The sequence below is a fragment of the Embiotoca jacksoni genome, unplaced genomic scaffold (genome assembly GCF_022577435.1).
Source record: "Embiotoca jacksoni isolate LCO1_2020_lvr unplaced genomic scaffold, fEmbJac1.0.p SCAF_12, whole genome shotgun sequence".
NCBI classification, from domain to species: Eukaryota; Metazoa; Chordata; class Actinopteri; family Embiotocidae; genus Embiotoca; species Embiotoca jacksoni.
In genome coordinates, this window is record NW_027185252.1 from 5,552,711 (window position 1) to 5,572,515 (window position 19,805).

Sequence of the window (19,805 nt, forward strand, 5' to 3'; positions counted from 1 at the left end):
CTCGTATGTAAATGCTTTTATAAAACAGACCAGCACCAGTGTGAGTGCTTCACTGCTGTGGTGCTATAACCCTTTCTATATATGTTGTATATATAAATAATTCTATGAAGCAGATCACAAGACACCTATGTCTTCTTGGAAAACACCTGTTTCAAATTATGCTGAAAGAGTTGACTGGGGAGATGTGAAGGAAATAAATTAAAAGATATTTATAATATGTATAATAAGTGACATGTATGCCAAAGCCATACATAAAACAGCTGATGTTTTATGTTTTATTAATGTGTAAACCACTTTAATATATTGGATATTCATGTGTTACTGTTGTATTTTAGAGTGTGGAAGAAGTAAGTCCAAAAACGAAAACACAGTGTGGAAATAATATTACATACCAAGTAAAAGTGCTTAACGTATACACATTCTTTAACTTTTTTTATATGGCATTGGATAGTTTAATCTTTAACAATGCATCATATTTTATAACCCAATCAAATGTTTTGTATGGAATAATCCTCATCAGCAAAGTAACTTTCCACTGCTGCTGTTAGATGATTGTTGTGGACCAGAAAAGTGCAGTCGCACCAGAGTGGAAATATAAAGTAGCATAAAACTGGCACAGGAAGTGAGAGCAGAGCTGTAGGGTCCCTGGGAGGCTGTGGCTCATCAGATTTGCACAGTTATCCAGCCTTTAGGATATCAAATGCTCAAATGTTTAACCAGAATCGAATTGTTGAACAAAAAAAAACAACATTTTTCTTAATGTCCTTTCATTTTGACTGTTCACGACTACACTCCAATTTACACAGTGATAGAAGTGGCTGACTTTAAATCCATGTGACCTAAACTCAGTGTTTAAGCTGTCAACACTAAACTATGAATGAAAAAAAATCAAACCTAGATTACAGCGCAGTGTCTCTTTGTGAATGAATCTCCCAAACTCCGACTCGCGGCGTCTTCTATTGAAAACTGACATGTCACAAAAATCAAAAGTACAGCCAAGGCTCATTAAGCAGGAAGTTATCTGTTGTTGTGCAATAGGAACAGGGTGTATCCATGGTTACTTTTGTCTGACCCTTTTGTAAGAGGCGGTAAACACGAGAAACCCCCTTCCATTGAATGTTACACAAACACACACCAACTAAAAAACATTTTGTAACTGTCATTTGAAACTCCTCCAAGTCATTTTTGCCTGGAACTTGAAGCAGCTTCCACTTTTGGATTGTTGAGAGTTCAGAGCTGAAATACACACAACACAGTGTGCTTCATGTGCACAGGAGAGAGTGTCTGATTATCAATCTCAAAACCACATTAAATATGAACATTTCTAAGCATTAAATAAAAACACGAACGAAAAGGTTTCTGATACAGATATAAGGCCATTTTTAAGGGTTTGTTCATGCATTTGTGAGCTTAAAGTAAATGAATGCTTGACCACACAAAATATCAAACTTGTATTTTTATTTTTTTGATATATATTTGCATTATGGTCATGGATTATTTTTTTACAGTGTTAGAATTTGTTCAAAACTGTTTATAAACGTGTTTTATACTCTATAAATTTCCACAATTTCACAACCAGATGGCCTATTATTGGTATGAAAGCAATTCTGAGAAATCATTATTCACCTCGTATAAGCAGTGTGATCACTGTATGCAAGTATGTGGGAGTGCTTATACTCGTTGGACTGCTACTGTAAGATGATGAGGGAAGTGAAAGTGACACACGGCAGTAGTTAGTAACAAACAGTGAACCAGTACAGCAGGTGATCACTGACCCTGTAGCTTTAGGACTCTATAAACAGTAAATAAAATAATTCAAAGTTTATAACACCCAATACTTTACTTTTAAGTGTGAATGTCTTTTTATATACAGTCTGTGGTTAAACTATGTAACCAACATGAGTATTTTAGAGTCTCTCTGCCCCCTAGTGGGCATAAATCCCTGTGTACAGCTTTAAGAAAAACTTTTTAATATTTATAAATACATGTTACATACAAAATAATTTAGTTGAATTTTATAGACAGCTAAAACATACATTTCAGAAAGAAAGCTAAGATGCCAAAGAGGGTGGGTTGAAATTTAGCTTTACCAATTTTTGGTAAATATGGGGACTTCCAGCAAAATACACCAACTAATTATTTTAGCCACATAGTCAACTTAGACTTTTCATGTTAAGTATAACACTTTATCATTACGTTCATTAGTATAATCAGATTTATGTGTTTAAACTGCATTCACAACAGGTTCGGATGACCAACTACAAGTTGAGACTGAACAGTGACTACAACTCCCAGCATCCCCCTCAGTTTACGGAAGTGAGAGCCGTTGGCAGAGGGTTGACTCGTTTTGTAGTTGGAGAACACACCGACTGAATTCTGAGGAGGGGCGGTCCGCGTCACATTGGGAGGAAACGAGAACACCGCCTTCGGGACACGCCGGGGTGTATAAAACAAACACAACGCCCTCTGTGACCGTTAACGACGTGCTTTGCGTATGATGGCCGGTGTTGTGGTTGTTGTGTATAGCTTAGCGTGTTTAGTTTGTCACGTAGGGTGATTTAATGACACTTAAACCTCAATGAAACCGTACGACTCGGATGAAGAGGAAGAGGAGCAGCTGGGTGCGAAGCAAAAACAGCTGAGGCGTAAGTTAACCTCTTTATCACGCACTAACTTTCTTCCAGGTGGGTGTCGGGGAAAAAGGTGTTGTTGACAAAATGCTGTAGCCGTGCTGTCTCTGACGGTGTTATAAATAAGGGAATAGGGCGGTTAAAGTCATCGCCACCTGTTTTGCTGCTTGCTTTCCAGTCCCATTGACGAACGAGCATCTTCGCGGAAATGATTTCCCTCAGCTGAGGCTGCATTTCTAAGAAAACAGACATGAATGGAGATTTTTCACAGCAGGTTTTTTTTTTTTTTTTTTTTCATGACGAAGACAGCTCTGCTCCGTTTAAAGGACCAGTGTGTAAGATTTAGTGACATCTGGTGGCGAGGTGGTGGATTGCAACCTTAATAAATATATATATACACACACACACACACACACACACACACACATACACAGAAGTCCCTATTAACACATCAGTGTTTGGTTTTTCTGTTCTGGGCTAAGCCATGGCGGTATGACAGTGTGCCTGCATGAGATGTGGAAAATAAAGAACTAGATAGACAAGCAGGCATCATTAATTAATGCAATTAATTACCCTGTTTATGTCAAAATATCTACTGTGACAAAGGATCATTGGTGTGATCACTGGGATACACCTGGGTCAAGATAAATTGTTAATCATTCAGCAGCACTTGAATAAACCAGGACTGCAACTACATTTTTTTTTTTTTTTAGCAGCAATTGATCTTTAGACTCTTCTTGATTAACAGATTAGTTGTTTGTCTATAAATGTCTGGAATTAGTGGGGGAAAAAAAGTCCATCACATATCCCCAAAGCTTGAGGTGACATCTTCATAAGTTAAAATGAGTTCCGCACAGACACCAACTGAACTGTCGTGGGACACAGAAATAATATACTGCACTTAGACTGGTGTCTGTGTGCTTATTGATTTTAGAGCGTGCCAACCAGAGCATCCAGCAGCTGAGCAGCGCTCTGGGGCAGCTAAACCCTGATGGAGATGAGGTTGAGGAGGTCAGCGGTAGTGATGGCAACTTCTTCACGATCATGGCCGAAGCGGACAAGGCCGGGTGGAGCCCAAAGACACAGAGTGAAGCAGGTGACTAAATCATTAGTGGTGATGTGGCTGCCTGACAGAGACTCAATCCTTATTGTGCACCACCTGGAGATTTCCGTGCTCATAATCTTGTTGACAAGACAGTACACAAAGCTATAATAAAATGCTTCGTGTGTGTATATTCAGGCTTGTTTCTTTTGGCATTGTAGTTAATCAGCTGAAGAGCCTTCTGCTGAAGCAGTGCAGAGAAATCCCCACTCCTCTCTCTCCTTCAGAGAAACAGTCTCCATCAAAGGTAAAATGTACATCTTTGCATGGTTGAACATTTAAATGCATGAGGATAGTCAGACAGAATTACCTGTCAGGCTCAGATACATTCTCTGCCGTTTAATGTGGAGAATCGTCCAGGCATTTCCATGATATCGGTATTTTATTTGCCGTTCTTCTGTGTTTTTTGATTATCGGTCTTCTTTCCCTTGTTAGCGAGTGCAGCAGGAGGGAAGGTCCACTGCGCCCACCTTTCAGGATTTGGTTCCAATGATTCACAACCAGTCAGAGTATATCCAACACCTGGAAGCTGAGGTCAAATTCTGCAAGGTCTGTGCACAAATGTGTGTGTGTGTGTGTGTGTGTGTGTGTGTTTTACTCGCGTGCTTTTAATTTATATCTCTGTTTGTGTGGCTTCAGGAAGAGCTACAAGGAGTGAAACACCGGATCAGAGTGGTGGTGGTGGAAAATGAGAGGCTGCAGTCAGAACTGAAATCCAAATCTGTGGATGAAATCCTGAAAGATTACACAATCCGAAACTCCATGGTAGAGTGTGTGTGTGTGTGTGTGTGTGTGTGTGTGTGTGTGTGTGTGTGTGTGTGTGCGCGCGTGTGCGTGTGTGGGTGAGTGAGCGAGTGAGAAAATCATTGGAATAATTTTTTTGTATGTGTGAAGATTTCTGTAATGTTTGTCCATTCTTAACATATATTTTATATATAAGTTGTTGAAATTTAAGACACACAAACTGAATGAATTAGAACTCTTAACAAACTAAAGCTGGAGATGACTGAAATTTTTCAAATTAATGGTCACTGGAAAAAGTGTTTCATTATCTGTCCTGATGTTTTCCTCAGGTGAATGAGAGTACGACCAGCAGCCACATTGTCCCCCCTACAGACCACAGTGTGCTGCAGAGAGAGGAGCGTCACACATGGAAAAACGAGCTGGTAGGGATGATTGAAGTGTTCTCTTCCAGTTACTGTTCAGTTCACCTTTATGTAAATATGTTGCTTAAAAATAATATATATCGTTCTGAGTTGGATTTTCAGCTTGTTTTGTGCATTCTTTTGCTAATTTTCCCCACTGAAACTTTAAAGATAGAAACAGGGATACACATTTTTAATACAGTTGTTGTCATAGAAAACAAAATTATCATTATCATCTCAGTTTATGATGTTTCATAAACTGGTGTGTTGTTTTAAAGTTGCATTTAAATATTTATATTCATCAGGAACAATTGAAAGGGATCTACCAGGCCCAGATAGAAAGCTTGGAGGCTCAGATCATCTCTTTCAGGTCAGTGTAAAGCTCTGGCTGTGAATCATGCAGTGACTGCAACAGAGCCAATAGCTCTATTCCTGCTAATCTTCACTCTCTCTTTCTCCTTATTGTATTATTTGCTTCTATCGTTAGAAAGGATTTATCGGTCAGTCAGACGGAGTGTGAGGAGGTGAAGATTCGTCTGAGACAAAGGGAGAAACAGGCTGCAGATGCTCTGAAGGCTGGAGCTCCCCGTGTGGCGGGATTTTGTCTAAAGTGTGCACAGCACGAAGCCGTGTTAGCTGGGACTCACACAAATCTGCATGTCCAGGCTATTGACAGGCTCACAAAGTCAGTGGTAACACACTCACACACACACACACACACACACACACACACACACACACACACACACACACACACACACACACACACACAAATCAGTCACAAGTTAGCAACAGCACATCAGCTCTTTACACCACAGGCTCATGTGGCTGTAAGAAATGTTCTGATTGCTCATGTTATTTTGTGACAAAAAACATTTTTTAGGAGACCCCAAAAGTACCTCTTTGTTTGTTTTGTTTTTTAAACACTCATCATGCATTTGCTTATTTATTGATCTCAGAGAGCGTGATGAGTTACTGGTGGCTCTGCGTGCTGTGCGGGCTAGCCAGCAAGAGGCGCAACAGAGGGAGTGGTCAGCCTGTCTCCAGGTCAAACAGGCAGTGGAGATGGCGGAAGAAGCAAATCTGCACAATGCGAGGGTCAGAGAAACATAAAATTACAACCTACCACACAACTTGACTCAAACTTGATATATACAGGTCATATGCTCAGTTTATCTGGGTAGAACTGGCAATCCTTTTGTGTCTGTTTGTATGTATGTATGTAGGTAGAGGTCCAGTGTGAGCAGCTGTCCAGGGAGCTGGCTCGACAGAGGGAGCAGCTGGACCGAGAAGCACACGCTCTGCAGCAGAGACTGGCTGAGGCCAGAGACGAGGGCCGAGCTGAGGCCCACAAACAGAAAAATGAGCTCGCACATACAGTAAGTCTTATTTGATCCCTTTTTGTATGTATAGAGAACCTAGAACTGGAGCTATAGTTCACATGTGAAGTTCCAAAACTCTGTTCTGGTTGCTTTGAACAGCTGACTTATAAACAACTATATTATCACACAAATGGATAATCATCATATTTATCTATTCAAAAAGTAGGAAATTGCCTCATTGCTATTTGTTTGTTTAGCACTACTAATTCAATATTTAACATTTGTCGTGTGTGTGTGTGTGTGTGTGTGTGTGTGTGTGTGTGTGTGTGTGTGTGTGTGTGTGTGTGTGTGTGCGCGCGCGCGTGTGTGTGTGTGTGTGTGTATATCAGGTGTCCAGCCTCTCCCAACATGTAGCTGAGTTGGAAGGACAGTTAGACAGAACTCAAAGAGACAAGAGTTCACTGACCAATCAGCTGGAAGAAACTCTCTGCAAACTCACCAGTCAGGAACAAGACAACACTCAGGTACGCTGTGTAGTTTGTGCAAGAAAAGTTAAAGTCAGCATGTGTTCGTATTCATCGGTGGTGCTTATATTGCTGTAGTTTGAAGTGATTAGTGACAATGGGTAAGGCTGTCTCAGCTTAACGAGAGTACAGCTGCAGAAGCTGTTTGCTGCATGAGCAGTTCCTCAAAATAGATCTTCCTTCAAAGGAACAAAGGCAAAGCACATTCCTGATGCGCTGTCATCTCTACTGTCTGCATGTAATACTTTTGTAAATCCACTGGATGGCAGCAAAAGATTATCTATATTAGGTATTTATTTTCAGTTTTTGGAAGGATAAATTCAACATGATTGAATAGGTCAATTTAAGGTAAGATACTTGAAGATGTTTAATTCGGGTTTTAATCAGTCTTTATTCTTAGATTAGGGGGTTCTTTCCCAGAGATGTGTCAAAGTCTGGCCAAACAGATCAGCATTAAAACATACCGTGTTCAGATCAGTGTGTTTAAGCCTGGGAAAAAAAAGACTCAGGAGATGTCTGTGTCTGATTGCTCAGATGAAGGGTTTTCAAAGGCAATACATTGTAAGATAATACAAAGAAAATCAAAAATCTGAAAATGAGTAAACAGTCAATACCAAGGGGTATTTGTTAAGCAAAGGACTGGCTGCTTTTAATCAGTCCTTGTCGTCTGTAGGTATGTGTGGATCTGCGATACCAGCTGAGCCAGGCCAAACTGAAGAAAGAGGAGGCAGAGAGAGAGCTCAGAGACGTCCACACCAAGACCAGCAGACAGATGGAAAAGGCTGCACAGGTATGTCTGCTTTCAAGCCCTTGATTAGTTTAAATTTATTTGATTAATTAGATTTGTTTACAAGTCAGCAATTGATTAGTCTAGTTGATAATTTAGTAAGCAGCCACCATTTTTTGAGGATGCTGCTCCGAGGCATAGAAAGCAAAGATCAACTCAAACATTTCTTCAACTCAAACATTTAATTCCAAACATTTAAATTTACTGAAATCATATTTACAATCATCAGTTATGCAGACTAGTAATTATTTAATATCCTCAGCAAGAAAAGTCCTGGTTACACTTTTAAATGACACAGGACTTGTTAAGTAGAGTAGCTTATAGGTCATATGAGTTGGCCTGATATTGTAAAATGCTATTTAATCAACTGCCACCAAAATGTTTTAAATTTTAGACTTAGTCTTTAAATCACATTGAAATCAGGTTTTAATGTTGTGTTTGTCTGAGGGCATAAGGTGGGTTGTTGTGAAAGATTTCCTCACCTCCTCTACCCTCTCCTCTTCCATCTCTGCGGGACAGGAAGTGGAAAGGCTGAGCTCAGAGCTGGTTGGCTGTCGGCAGCATCTGGAGGTGGTCCAAAAGGACGGGAGCCAATGGCAGGCCGAAGTCCTGAGCCTAGCAGAACAGCTGGCAAATGCCCAGCGCCAACTGCACCTCACCAGGTAGTACCTAATCCTATTATACATGCCACCACACTCACACATACACACACACACACACACACACATACACACATACACACACAGCACTACCCTCTGCCCAGCTCCTGCCCAGCTCAGCCCAGTCCAGTCCAGTTCAGACCAGCACACCAACTGTACCGCACCAGGTAACAGCTAATCCTATTATACAAACCACACACACATAAACACACATGCGCGCCGCTGTGCCATGGTCCCGGTACCAACTGGACCTCACTAGGTCACCTCTAATCCTGTTAAGCATGCCACAACATAATGCAACACACACACACACACACACACATAAACACACTGCCCGCTCTGTGCCACCAGGCCAGTGCCCAGCCCAGCAACAGCTCCAGCAGAGCCAAAATGGCGCCTGAGCCTTTCTTCTGTCCCTGGCGCACACACACACACACACACACACACACACATAGACACACACATACACAACAGCATGGCTGATGGTCACTGGACAGCCTGGCCTCAGTGCCACCTGCCAGTGCCCTGCACCCGTTCTCACGGCGGGCGCTACCGGCTCCCCTCCATCTTCTGTCTTCTCTCTTTCTATCTATTTCTGCATCATTTTACCTCATTTTGTTCTGCCTCCCTCTATCAGTTCCTCTGTTCCTCTTATATCTGTTCATCCCACCCATCTATCCGTACAGTCATCTATCTTTTCTGCCACCAGATTTATTGTCCTCTTGTCCTTAACTGTCCTTCTTCTTTCTTCTCTTAATCTATACCTGAAACAATTATTTCCCCTCTGTCATCTGTCATCCTGTCTTTTACAGTAATCTTTTTTCCCTCCTTTCTTCCTACATTCCTCCCTTTTCCCTTCCTTCCCTCCTGTCATCCGCTGGCTGCTGTTCCCTTCCACACCATTCACTGCCAAGGCCAAGCCAGCCCATGCCAGCCGCTCAGGGCACTCTCTCACCCCCGCTGCCCACAGCCGAGGTGTCTGAGATGGGCACAGATGTGGCGGGGGTGCCCTGCGGTGCTGGAGGCTGCGGGATGCAAGTTTGTGCAATCTAAGTGTGTATGTGTGTGTTTATGTGTCTGTCAGCCTGGTGGTATGTGTGTGTGTGTGTGTGTGTGTGTGTGTGTGTCCACGGCTGCTTCTGGCTCTGATCAGTGTTTAAGTGTGTTTGTCTGTCAGCTGGCCAGTGCTTACACACTAGCTGCATGAAGGGCTGTCGTGTGTTTAAAGGATGAGGCAAGGTGTGTGTGTGTGTGTGTGTGTGTGTGTGTGTGTGTGTGTGTGTGTGTATGTATGTGTGTGTGTGTGTGTGTGTGTGTGTGTGCGTGCGCGTGCGTATGTATGTGTACATTTTGCAGCCAGCTGTGGAGAATGACATGCATATTAATGTGGCAACATGATGACTTTGACCTGCACTCGAGGAGCCACTGGACTAAACCATTTTACTACCATGTGTGTGGCTGTATGTGCATGACAGACTTTATCGTTTTATCTGTCCTCAGATGCATACTAGATGTTTGACAGCTGTTGACTTGGCTGAGCATGTAGCCATTCAAATTCAATTTCAGTCATTAGCAGTGAAAGCCACTTCTGATACTAATTTAATGTGGGTATTTATTTTCCTACATTCCTACATGACAGGAAGTCTTACATGTATGCATGCAGTATTAGTTATACGAGTTATGTTTAGTGTTAGAGTTTTTAAAAGGCAGTATTGTCATAATTTAATATACAGAAAACATAGATTTTAAATATAACATCACATAAACTACAAATCATAAATCAATATCAATCAATTTAGCAAGCACTGAAACTGCTTTAAAAGACCTGCATGTCTGTTACACGTCTGTTTGAGACCCAACTGGGAAAGATGACAAAAATACTCTGCAGACCATCTTTTTTTTTTAACAACCTAATTTGCTTAAAGCTGGGGTTGTATTTAAAATTTGATTAAAGGGTCAAATTCAAAGTTGAACAGCAGGTGAGGGCTGAGATTTGCATTAAGGTATAAAAAGACACAATTTAATTTGACATCTAGAGCACCAAAGTAAATTCTCCCAATTGACAAGCATTTCCTTCCTCCAACAGTTACCTTTTGTTAATATGACTTCTGTGCTCCATTTAAACATTTCTGTAATAGCCTACATAACATTCAGTTCATTCAGAGTTTGAGTACTGAATACTAATAAAGATAATCCAAAAAATGTGGGGTTATATTCTGGATTAATTTAACTATTTTGTGTCAAAATATCCAGTGTGTTGGTCTTTATTCTTACTACTCACAGTTAAACTGTCTAGCAGGCTAGTTTTCTTAAGAGCTCAGAAAGTCTTCCATGTATTCATTCATCCTTATTGGTTGACGGAACACATTTCAAAAATGGGATTTGGTCTTTGAGATGTGCTGTTTAAACCTAGCATCCATAATAACTGGACATATTTGGAGCAGATCAGAAAAGAAGCATTAAATCTAGATACACTGACACACATGCATGCATATGTTTGTATTTCTTTGTGTGGACACTCATAGACAGAAGGCCATCCTTCCCACCTCCTATCCTCACCTTAATTATCACATGTAAATGCCCGAACTCTTATTCTTACTTAAACCTAATTTTACCCTCAACCTTAAAACCAAATCATAACCATCAAACGGCCAAAATGTCCTCACAATGCAGAAGTGTGTCCCTACAAGGATAGAAAGACACATACAGACACGCCACAAACACACCTGTTGAAATTTGGTCACAGCGTTTGTCCCTTCTCAGGCCAGCATTGTGGTTTTTCCACCTTTTTTTTGTTTGTTTTTCCATTTGTTCCCTCTCTTCTCATGCTCTCTTTTGCCCTTTTTTTTTTTCTCTTGCTGTTCCAAAACTAAACAAATAAACCTCAAGCGGTTGTGTCGCTCCCCTCTTTCTCTACGTCTGACTCCGTGCTTCTCTTTCTGTCCATCTGTGGGCCTTCAGGGGTTATGCAGAGCTACATGTAGTTCATTCGTAGTCATGCCCTCTCTTGTTGTTCACTACAGAGCCATGCATGAGTCTTTGTAGCTTTCGTGGACTGGTTTGTGTCACTGTGTGTGTGTATGTGTTGTTACAGTACAGAGTAAGAGTAGAGTGTGAGATTCACAGGCTGGAAGGCATTTGTATGACAGGCCTTCGACAGTCTTTGATTCTCTCCCTGCAACTTGCTCGCTCCCCTCTTTCATTCTGTCCTCCTCTCGTGGCCCAAATGATCACAGCTCTCCTTCAAACAGGGGACATGAAGCACAGACAGCTTCTGTTTGATTTCTGATAGCCCTACCTTCCTTCCTGATAAACACATACATATCGTATGCACACACACACACACACACACACACACACACACACATATACATATGCACATATTTGTTTGTACAACTGAATCTTTGCAAATGTGCATACTGATATGCACATCAGTCGAATCCACATGCCTTCACACACACACACACACACACACACACACACACACACACACACACACAGACAGATGCAGGCACGCATCCGGGGGTCCCATGGCGGCTGGTGCGCTGCACTGTGCTCCAGGATTGGATCATCAGCCAGCTGTGAGTTGGACAGCCCAGGATCTGTCCTAATCCCCGCCACTCTGTTCACATCGCCTCACACACACACGCACACACACTCCAGTCCCGGCCCCAGCCCAGCAGAGGGCTTTACGAAGTTTGTTTTGTTTGTTTGCTTGCTCCTGTCTTCCTTCACTTTCTTTCTTTTCTTCTTTCCCCATCCGGCCTCATCTCTTCCCGTGTTGTGATCACACATCCCAAAGGCCACAGTGAAAACTGCCCAGCATAACTTCGGTTTCAGCGCATGCCAGATAGGAATGAGTGGAGAGATGTGTGTTTGCATGCATTAGTGTATCCATGGTTAGTTGAGACCTGTGTGTTTGGGACAAGTCGAATATCTGTGAGGCCTCAAATCTTCCACCAGTTTTGTTATCCCTGTGAAAATCAAGCATCCATGTTCATGAGATTGCTTACTTAGAGCTGTAGGTGGACCTGGAGCTGAATCGGCTTCACTGAATCACGTTACTTGCTGTCAGCTTCTCACCTACAACTTTTGATTATGAATTCGTGGGTCAGGAAATGTCTGAACACGTTTGTTCATATAATCCAATCTGCGGATGTCTGTGAGGAATTCTTAAAAAGGAGCTTTCAGCTAAAAACATCCTGGTAGTGATTTGGAGGCGGGGAAGCTGCTGGATTGACCCACGATGACAAAACTTGCAGTGAGGGTCATGTGTGAATGTCTGGCTGAGGATCCTGTGAGGAAAATCTTTAACTTTACATTTGGAAAAAAACAATTATGCATCTTGACATTTGGGGACATTGTGTTCAAGAAGGCCAATACTTAAAACCTCCCTGAGGGTGTTGCTTAGAAATGTGACTGGATCGTCTCGGGTGCCTGAAGTGGTGGCAACTCAAGAACTCACGGTCGGACACTAGTGGTGGAGGAGGCCTTTGGGGTTTGGACAGGTCATGCAGGAGACTAAAGCTTCTGTGGCATTTGAAGCAAAACGACAAGTATAAAAGGAATACTATCGGAGACAAACTTCAAGTAGGCCTTCAAGTGAGTGTGGAAAACTGAGTTGGGAGGAGAGCTGCTTGTCATGACTGAGCTGTGGAACACTTTAAGAAACTCTTGAACCTACATGGGATGCAGGAATCTTCAGCCTCAGGGACAATTTAGCAATCTCTCTGGTGGAGATCACTGAGTAGTCCGATATCTCGGTAATGGCAAGATGGGGAGGGCGCACGTTGGAAAGAACAAAATGAAGCACTGTTTGAATATTTTCAACAATTAGAGACAGGTGGACAGGCTAGTTATACTTCATAGTGTTTCATTCAGATAGTGCTACAGTTTAAATTTGAAGTTTAGTTTTCTTGCATTTCTTGTAACTGTGTTGTGCCTTCACTGCATTGAAGTATGTTCCAGTGTTTCTCCCTGGTCTGGTTAAGAGAGAAGAGATGAGGTGTGAGAGCTGCAAACCATCAGTTTAATACAAAATAGGCAGGGATAGTGCGTATCACTCGGTAGCGATAAAGCACTGAGGAAAACAGAGTTAGAAGTGGAGCCAGATCCAGTCCCTGAGTTTTAAGGCCACGCTCTCCTTTCTGTGACCCTGAAATCAGATGATGGATTCTGAGAAGCAGCGAGAGAGAGAGATAGTTACACAAAACTCCCGACCAACTGCTGCGTCTCGTATATCCAAAGTTATCCAAACTCTATTAAACATGTCACGCTGCTGCTCTCTCTGTTCCTCCACCTAGTTCTCCTTTTCCCCCCTCAGTTGTACATCGTGATAGCAAGGTCTGGAAAGGCGGCGAACAGAACTGTGTGTGTGTGTGCGAGGGCGGAGAAGTGTAAATGAGGAAGGTGAGGCAGCAGATGCCGCGTCCCGCCAGAGGCTCGCTTTGAGCAGCGAGTGAAATCTGGGCGCGACAAAACTGCTGCAAACCAACTCGGCGGGAGGCCCTTGTCCAATCACGGCCCGGAATAAAAGGGCCTGGGCGCCACGCAGGCTGCAGTCGCTCAGGAGAGGCGGGGGCCATAATGAACCTTCAAGCACTGCCAGCGAGTGCACACACACTTGAGCACAGCATCGTTCTTCCTACCTGGCATTAACAGTGTCTAACCACTGTCACCACACACACACACACGCACACGCACACAGCCTCCACAGCAACTGTGTGCATGACTTTTTGTGCCTGCGTGCACACACACACACACACACACACACTCAAAGTACTCTTGTTTCGTGATGTGTGTCGACTTGTGAGCGCGCAATTAGATGAGTCTGTGTGCATTTCTTTGTGCGAATGTTATGTGTTGATACCTTTGGGCTACACCTGTGTCTGTGAAGTTTGATGTGTATGTCTCTGTGTGACAGCAGCAGGGCAGTGCCAGGTATTGGGCTTGCTGCGTGTTTGCGTGTATGTGTATTTGTGTGTGTTTGTGTGCGTGTGTGCTTGTCTGGTCGGCAGCCATGTTGTTGGGTAGCAGATGGCACCATGGTTGGCAGGGGAGGGGCTGCTTAGCACAACTAATCAGACAGTTACGGATAGGGCAGCTGGGAGGGCCGTCGGCCAGCCGTGTGTGCGTGCGCGTGCGTGCGCGAGTGTGCACGAGTGTGCGCGCGTGTGTGTGTGCGTGTGTGTGCGTGTGCGTGTACACCACGATGTTGACAGTGGTGGGCCCGTTGGCCCGGTGACGAGACCTTGCCGCGTTCTTCTCTCCTCGCTGTCGGAGTGCCCTCTCTGCCATCCTGCCTCCTCACCTCTCTCACTCAATCTGTTGAGACCTACTTGGTCTTTTATCTTTCTCTCAGCCTCTTTGACTCTGTCTCCTTTTGTCTTTCTATCACACTGTTTTACTCTCTGCTGATTCTTATTTTTTTTTGGTCTTTAATTGTAAGTTAATTTGTTTTAATTCCATTTACGTGACAGTAATAATGTGTTTTATTGTCAGAGTGGCTACCAACAAATATATATGAAAACCATTTTAATACGGTTTTATTGAAATCAGCACTAGACCTTTGAAGATGTGATCCCTAGAGCAGAAACATTTCTCTTGTCCTGACTCATGTTGACATTGATGGAGCAGGTTGATGTCTGTATGCTTGTTACAATGAGGACAACTAAATACAGCCACTGACGTATTGTGCTGTAACTCTTGTTCGAAACCAATGTATCTTCTCACTGTTTTAGTGTTTCCATCATTATGCTTAAAATTCTTGTTTTTCACTTTAACTCTTTTTTTTTTTAGTGTGTCTAGTGTTGAAGCAAAACTTTCACCAGGCACAACACATCAGATCTAAGTCTGTTTTCAGTGCCACATTTTATGACTGTAGTTGCTCATATAACTGCATAGCTCCTCCAACTGACCTTTTGGCACTTTACCAAGTAGTCTATGATTATGAAAACTGTTAAGGACGGGGGTTAAACTGCAGTCCACCGGAACGTCGTCTCCTTCAGTATCACAGCATTATGTGCTGATGTACTAATGTAACTCGTGAAATATGCTTTCAGACACTGGCCTGTGTAGAGGACACCAGCATCTTTTCTTTTACTTTATTAAACAGCTGTAACATTAAACAGAGAGAGAGGGTGTGTGCAGTTTACGCACACGTAACTTCAGTTGCTATTTATATTTTCTGACATATCACTGTAATCTTACGTTACCTTATCGAATTCTTTTTGACAGGGGGGGCTTATCATTATGATAATTAAAGACAGTTTTCAGTTTTGCTGCTTAAAAGCAAAAGTAGTGGGATTACTGCAGCATGGACTAATCACTTCATTAAAAGTAAGTAAAAATGAGGCAACATAGTTGGTGTAATAATAAATGTATAAACACAGTATAATTATAGTGACTCTATAAATGACATTATACTTTAGCTGGGTCAGTGCGGTTATATCTATTTTTATTCATACCAGGAATGTCAATAACAGTAAAAAAGAAATTGGCACTTCACAGAAGTTGTTTTTCTTTCAAATTTGTTTAAAATGTTGCTTTATCCAAATTACCAAGAGGTACAGAAAGTACACAGTTAAAACCAAAATGTGAATGCTTCAGCTTCTCCTCGGTGGCATCAGGTTATATAGATATATTTAATTTGATAAATCTGACTCTGAAATTTCACCAATACAGTAAAGGTGAATGGAGTTTAGTTTTTTTAGTTGTAAAAAAATGATGTTTGAAAAATTTAACAGCATCTCTTTCAAGAAACAGTTTTTGTTACTCTAGATATCCACATCCACAGAACACAATGTGCACAGTCTTCACTGGAACTACTTTCTACTGAAGAAATAGTCCTTACTTCTACTGTCTGCTGTTTGCTCTATAGGCCCCCCTCTCCTTTCAAATTCCAGATTAGCTGCTGGTAATGGATGTAGGTTTAAATCCATTTTCAGATTAGTTTAAAGACTAACAGCATCATCTGTGAAACACAGTGTAAGCATGACAAAGACATGCAACAGACGGCTTTCCTCCTCGCACCCTCGTGTTCTCTACTGTTCAAGCCAATTAATATAGGTATAGCTGCGATGAGACAAGTGCGTGTCTCTCCACTGATTCTTGCATCCATTCGTCCTTCCTCTTTTGTTTCAGAGGATAGATGAAATCATGTCTTTCTCACTCGAACTCAGGAACAGCATGAACTTATTTGCATCACAATAGTTACATTTTAGATGCTGTAAATTCAGCAGAGGAAAATCACACACTCTACTGTAAACACGAAGATTATTAAGCAGAGCTGTAATCCATCGGTCCTGCGGGGCTGGGAATGGATAGAATAGACAGATCGCTGACTGCAAGACCTCAGGCAAGATGGAGGCAAATCTGTCGGCTACAACTGTTGTCACCCCAGCCAAGTGTGCCCTGGGACACTGGCCTACATACACACACTACTGCTGGAGGACAGAGAGGGAAAGGGAGAGCACCAGCCCACTCTATCCATCCACCATCCACTCTTCTTCACCTCATTTGATCCTCATTACTTGCCTCCTCTTATATAGCACGTACATAAAACCACCCTTCAAACTATGCTCAAATTGTCTATGTTAAAACATCATGAGGTATTTTGTAAATGGATGTGGCGAGTTTAGCTATCTTCATTTTTAGAGAACTGCACCACGTGCCACCGTGCTGTGGATTCAGTATGCACGGATCTTAGAATAAATAGTGTAGATGTGAACTTGTGTGTGTGTGTCTCTGTGTCATCTGGTCAACTTTGTGCCTTCACACACCCCTGCTGTGAGGGTGGCAGAATCAGTGGCTCTACACTGCCCAGTAGGCACAGCTTTCATCCAACATGACAGAACCTCTCTCTGCGCTTCCTTTGCCCTCGTTTCTCTCTTTTACCTCCGTCACTCTCTTACCTGATTGATCCACGCTTTCATCTTCTCATCCTCTTCATTTTTGTCCTTCATATAGCTGCTCTTTGTTCTGTTATTTTTTTTTTTTCTTTTGCCTTCAATCCATCAGTTTCTCTCTGTTGCCCTTTGTGGGCACAGCACTGCCAGGCAGTGGCTCATAGGTACTAGGCCAGTGCCCCCATCAGCAGATTGTACTGGGAGATGATCACAAAGAGGAGCAGGAAACAGAAGGGAGGAGGATAAGACCGGAGCGAGGTAGCGGCTTGGTTGAGATAATCTGGAAGATGCAGAAGGAGGAATACTGACAGGGAAGAGAGAGAGAGAGAGAGAGGCAATGGTAAAGATGACATTTTAAGGTGGGGGAAGACAGGATGGTGCTCCTTCACTTATACTGGAGAGTATATGTGAGACACTGACTAGAAAAATTATTTATTTGAAATCAGTTAAAATCTGCTGTATTTCTCCATTGCAAGTTGCATTTTTACAAGTTGTATGGCATCTAAAAGAAATCCAATTAAATGTAATGATTGGCTTTTTGTATGGCTGTCTTATACATGCAGCCTTGCAAAATGCATTAAAGTAAGAATAGTTAAAGCTGCTTTTTTTTAATCCACATGTGTAATGATAACCATAGGAACTCATAAATGAATCCACAGAGGTTTATTTTTAATATAAAAAACAACCTTTTATCTTTTATAGACAGGGACATACTTCAAAAGACATTTCTCTTCATCACAGCTGCTGCTAACAGCTTTTGTTCATAGTCATTCACATCCTGAAAAATGGCCAAAATATATAAAAAGGGAGTGTATATTAATGTGCTCCTGGTTCCAAACAAAGCGCTGAGTGAACCCTGACCAGTGGAGTCTGTTAGCAGGGAGGTAGGTAAATACACGGCTGATTAAAAGTAAATGGCCCAGGGGAGAGGAGAGGAGTGTGCCGAGTGTGTGCGTGTGTGAGAAATGAGGTGTGGAAGTAAGAAGATAATAGATCACTGAAGAGTATGTTGGGTTGGTTCGGAGAGTGAGATGGTGCCGGGATGCTTCCTGCCAGTTGCCCCCCAAAGCGTATGACCAGGTGGGAGGGGTGAGGGGTGTTTGAAACGACTTCAGGTAATTCTCAAGTGTGAAGTGAATTCCTGTGTAGGTGGATTGTTTTCACACCGGAAAAGAACACGCGTGGTCAAGTTTTCAGTACAAACACTCTTTTCTCTCACTGTTCAATCTTTTCATCACTATTCATCTGAAACTTTCTCCGCCATTTTTTTTTTTGTCTACATTGCATTTAAGTTCAACACTTAAATCAATCAATATGCACCCATAATCAGACTCATATTTGGTTTTTTTTTGAGGGGGATGGGGAGGATTTTTTTCTGTTCCTAGTCTTGCTTTTATATCACTAATAATATTAATAATAAATGATATATTTCCACAATAACATTCAGATAACTGGGAATATACATACAATTTATAAAATGTCTAATAAGAAGTAATTTGATTGAAATAATACATTTTCGGCAAACATTTACCTTCTCATCTGAAATAGCTGTGACCTCCAGCACTGCCACATATGTTTCCCACAACTATTTCTGTAGGGCACAGATTTGACACTGCCGTCGAGTCCTGGGTTCCTGGATTGGGTCAGAACGAGAGCATATTGTACGTATGCTGTGTGTTTATTTTTAAAAACCACAGATGCCTGCGCTGCCACTCCGCTCCTCTTGTGTTAAGACCATCAGTCATCTCTGCCAATTAAGATTTATAAACTTCTCTCGCTCCGTTTTGTGAGCAGATAGATGATGACAGAGGCCAGTCACCGCTAATTGCTTAAATCTCGAGCTGGGTTTTTCTCTGAGGGAATGTGCGCTGCAACAGCAAATGCTTTTTTCAGTGAGGGTCACGTCTATTTGTAGCTGTCTGTGTGTATTTGCATGCAGTTATTCATATGGATGAGAGATCAAAGAGAACTTCAGATGAACAAAACTGCAGAGTTATTGTCCATACTTTGGCGCGCGTGTGTGTGTGTGTGTGTGTGTGTGTGTGTGTGTGTGTGTGTCCAGGAGGGTGCTGTGTTAAATTTTTCTTGTTACTTTTAACAGTTGCAGTTTTCTGTTTTTTCAGGCACGATTGGCTTACCACTGACCTTGGTGGCGACGGGGGGGCTTTAGTGCTCCTTGAAGAAGAAAAGAGGCTTGGGCCGCCCGCTGTAAACAAAGTTGACTTGCCGACAGATGGATTGAATGACAGAGAGGCTAACTGAGCCAGGAACGGGCCTGGCAGCATCGCACTGAGCAGAGAGAGAGGGAGAGAGAGAGAGAGAGAGAGAGGAGGGTGGTGGTAGGGGGGTTAGGGGGAGGGGTGGGGGGGGAGAAGAGGTGGCCAACAGGAGAGGAGGTGTGAACAGGTGCAGGGCCGCTGAAGGAAGAACCAGCAGATGGAGAGAGACACAGCCAGTTTAGTTACAGGAAAAAAAGGGTGGGAGGGAGAAGAGGAGGGAGGAGGGAGAGATGGAAACAGCAGAAAATAGGATCGGAGCAGAGATGAGGATGCTCTGGACGGATAGATGGACGGACAGATAGATACAAGGGCTGGGCACGCAGTTAAACAAGCTGCATCAGGCCGCCTCTGTGCTCGATATGTTTGTTTCATAAAGTGGAGCAGAGTGATGAAGGGAAGGGGGGAAAAAAAAGGTGGTGATTGACTTACATCACCCCGAGGTTTAATAAAA

At 42.5% G+C, this 19,805-nt stretch overlaps 1 protein-coding gene across 2 annotated transcripts in view; it reads left to right on the top strand.

Moving 5' to 3' along the window:
- Positions 1-2,499: 2,499 nt before the first annotated feature.
- sdccag8 (SHH signaling and ciliogenesis regulator sdccag8) overlaps positions 2,500-19,805 on the top strand; it is a 45,835-nt gene continuing 28,529 nt past the window's right edge. Inside the window, exons 1-14 of one of the 2 annotated variants that reach the window (XM_069144400.1) lie at positions 2,500-2,645; positions 3,565-3,726; positions 3,894-3,979; positions 4,168-4,281; positions 4,372-4,497; positions 4,806-4,898; positions 5,183-5,247; positions 5,365-5,562; positions 5,837-5,975; positions 6,104-6,256; positions 6,589-6,723; positions 7,397-7,513; positions 8,030-8,172; positions 9,084-9,222. In XM_069144400.1, coding sequence (XP_069000501.1) covers positions 2,579-2,645; positions 3,565-3,726; positions 3,894-3,979; positions 4,168-4,281; positions 4,372-4,497; positions 4,806-4,898; positions 5,183-5,247; positions 5,365-5,562; positions 5,837-5,975; positions 6,104-6,256; positions 6,589-6,723; positions 7,397-7,513; positions 8,030-8,172; positions 9,084-9,222 — 1,737 coding nt within the window. In that variant the 5' untranslated portion in view covers positions 2,500-2,578. The remainder of the gene's footprint in view (positions 2,646-3,564; positions 3,727-3,893; positions 3,980-4,167; positions 4,282-4,371; positions 4,498-4,805; positions 4,899-5,182; positions 5,248-5,364; positions 5,563-5,836; positions 5,976-6,103; positions 6,257-6,588; positions 6,724-7,396; positions 7,514-8,029; positions 8,173-9,083; positions 9,223-19,805) is intronic. The other variant, XM_069144399.1, reaches the window with a different exon arrangement.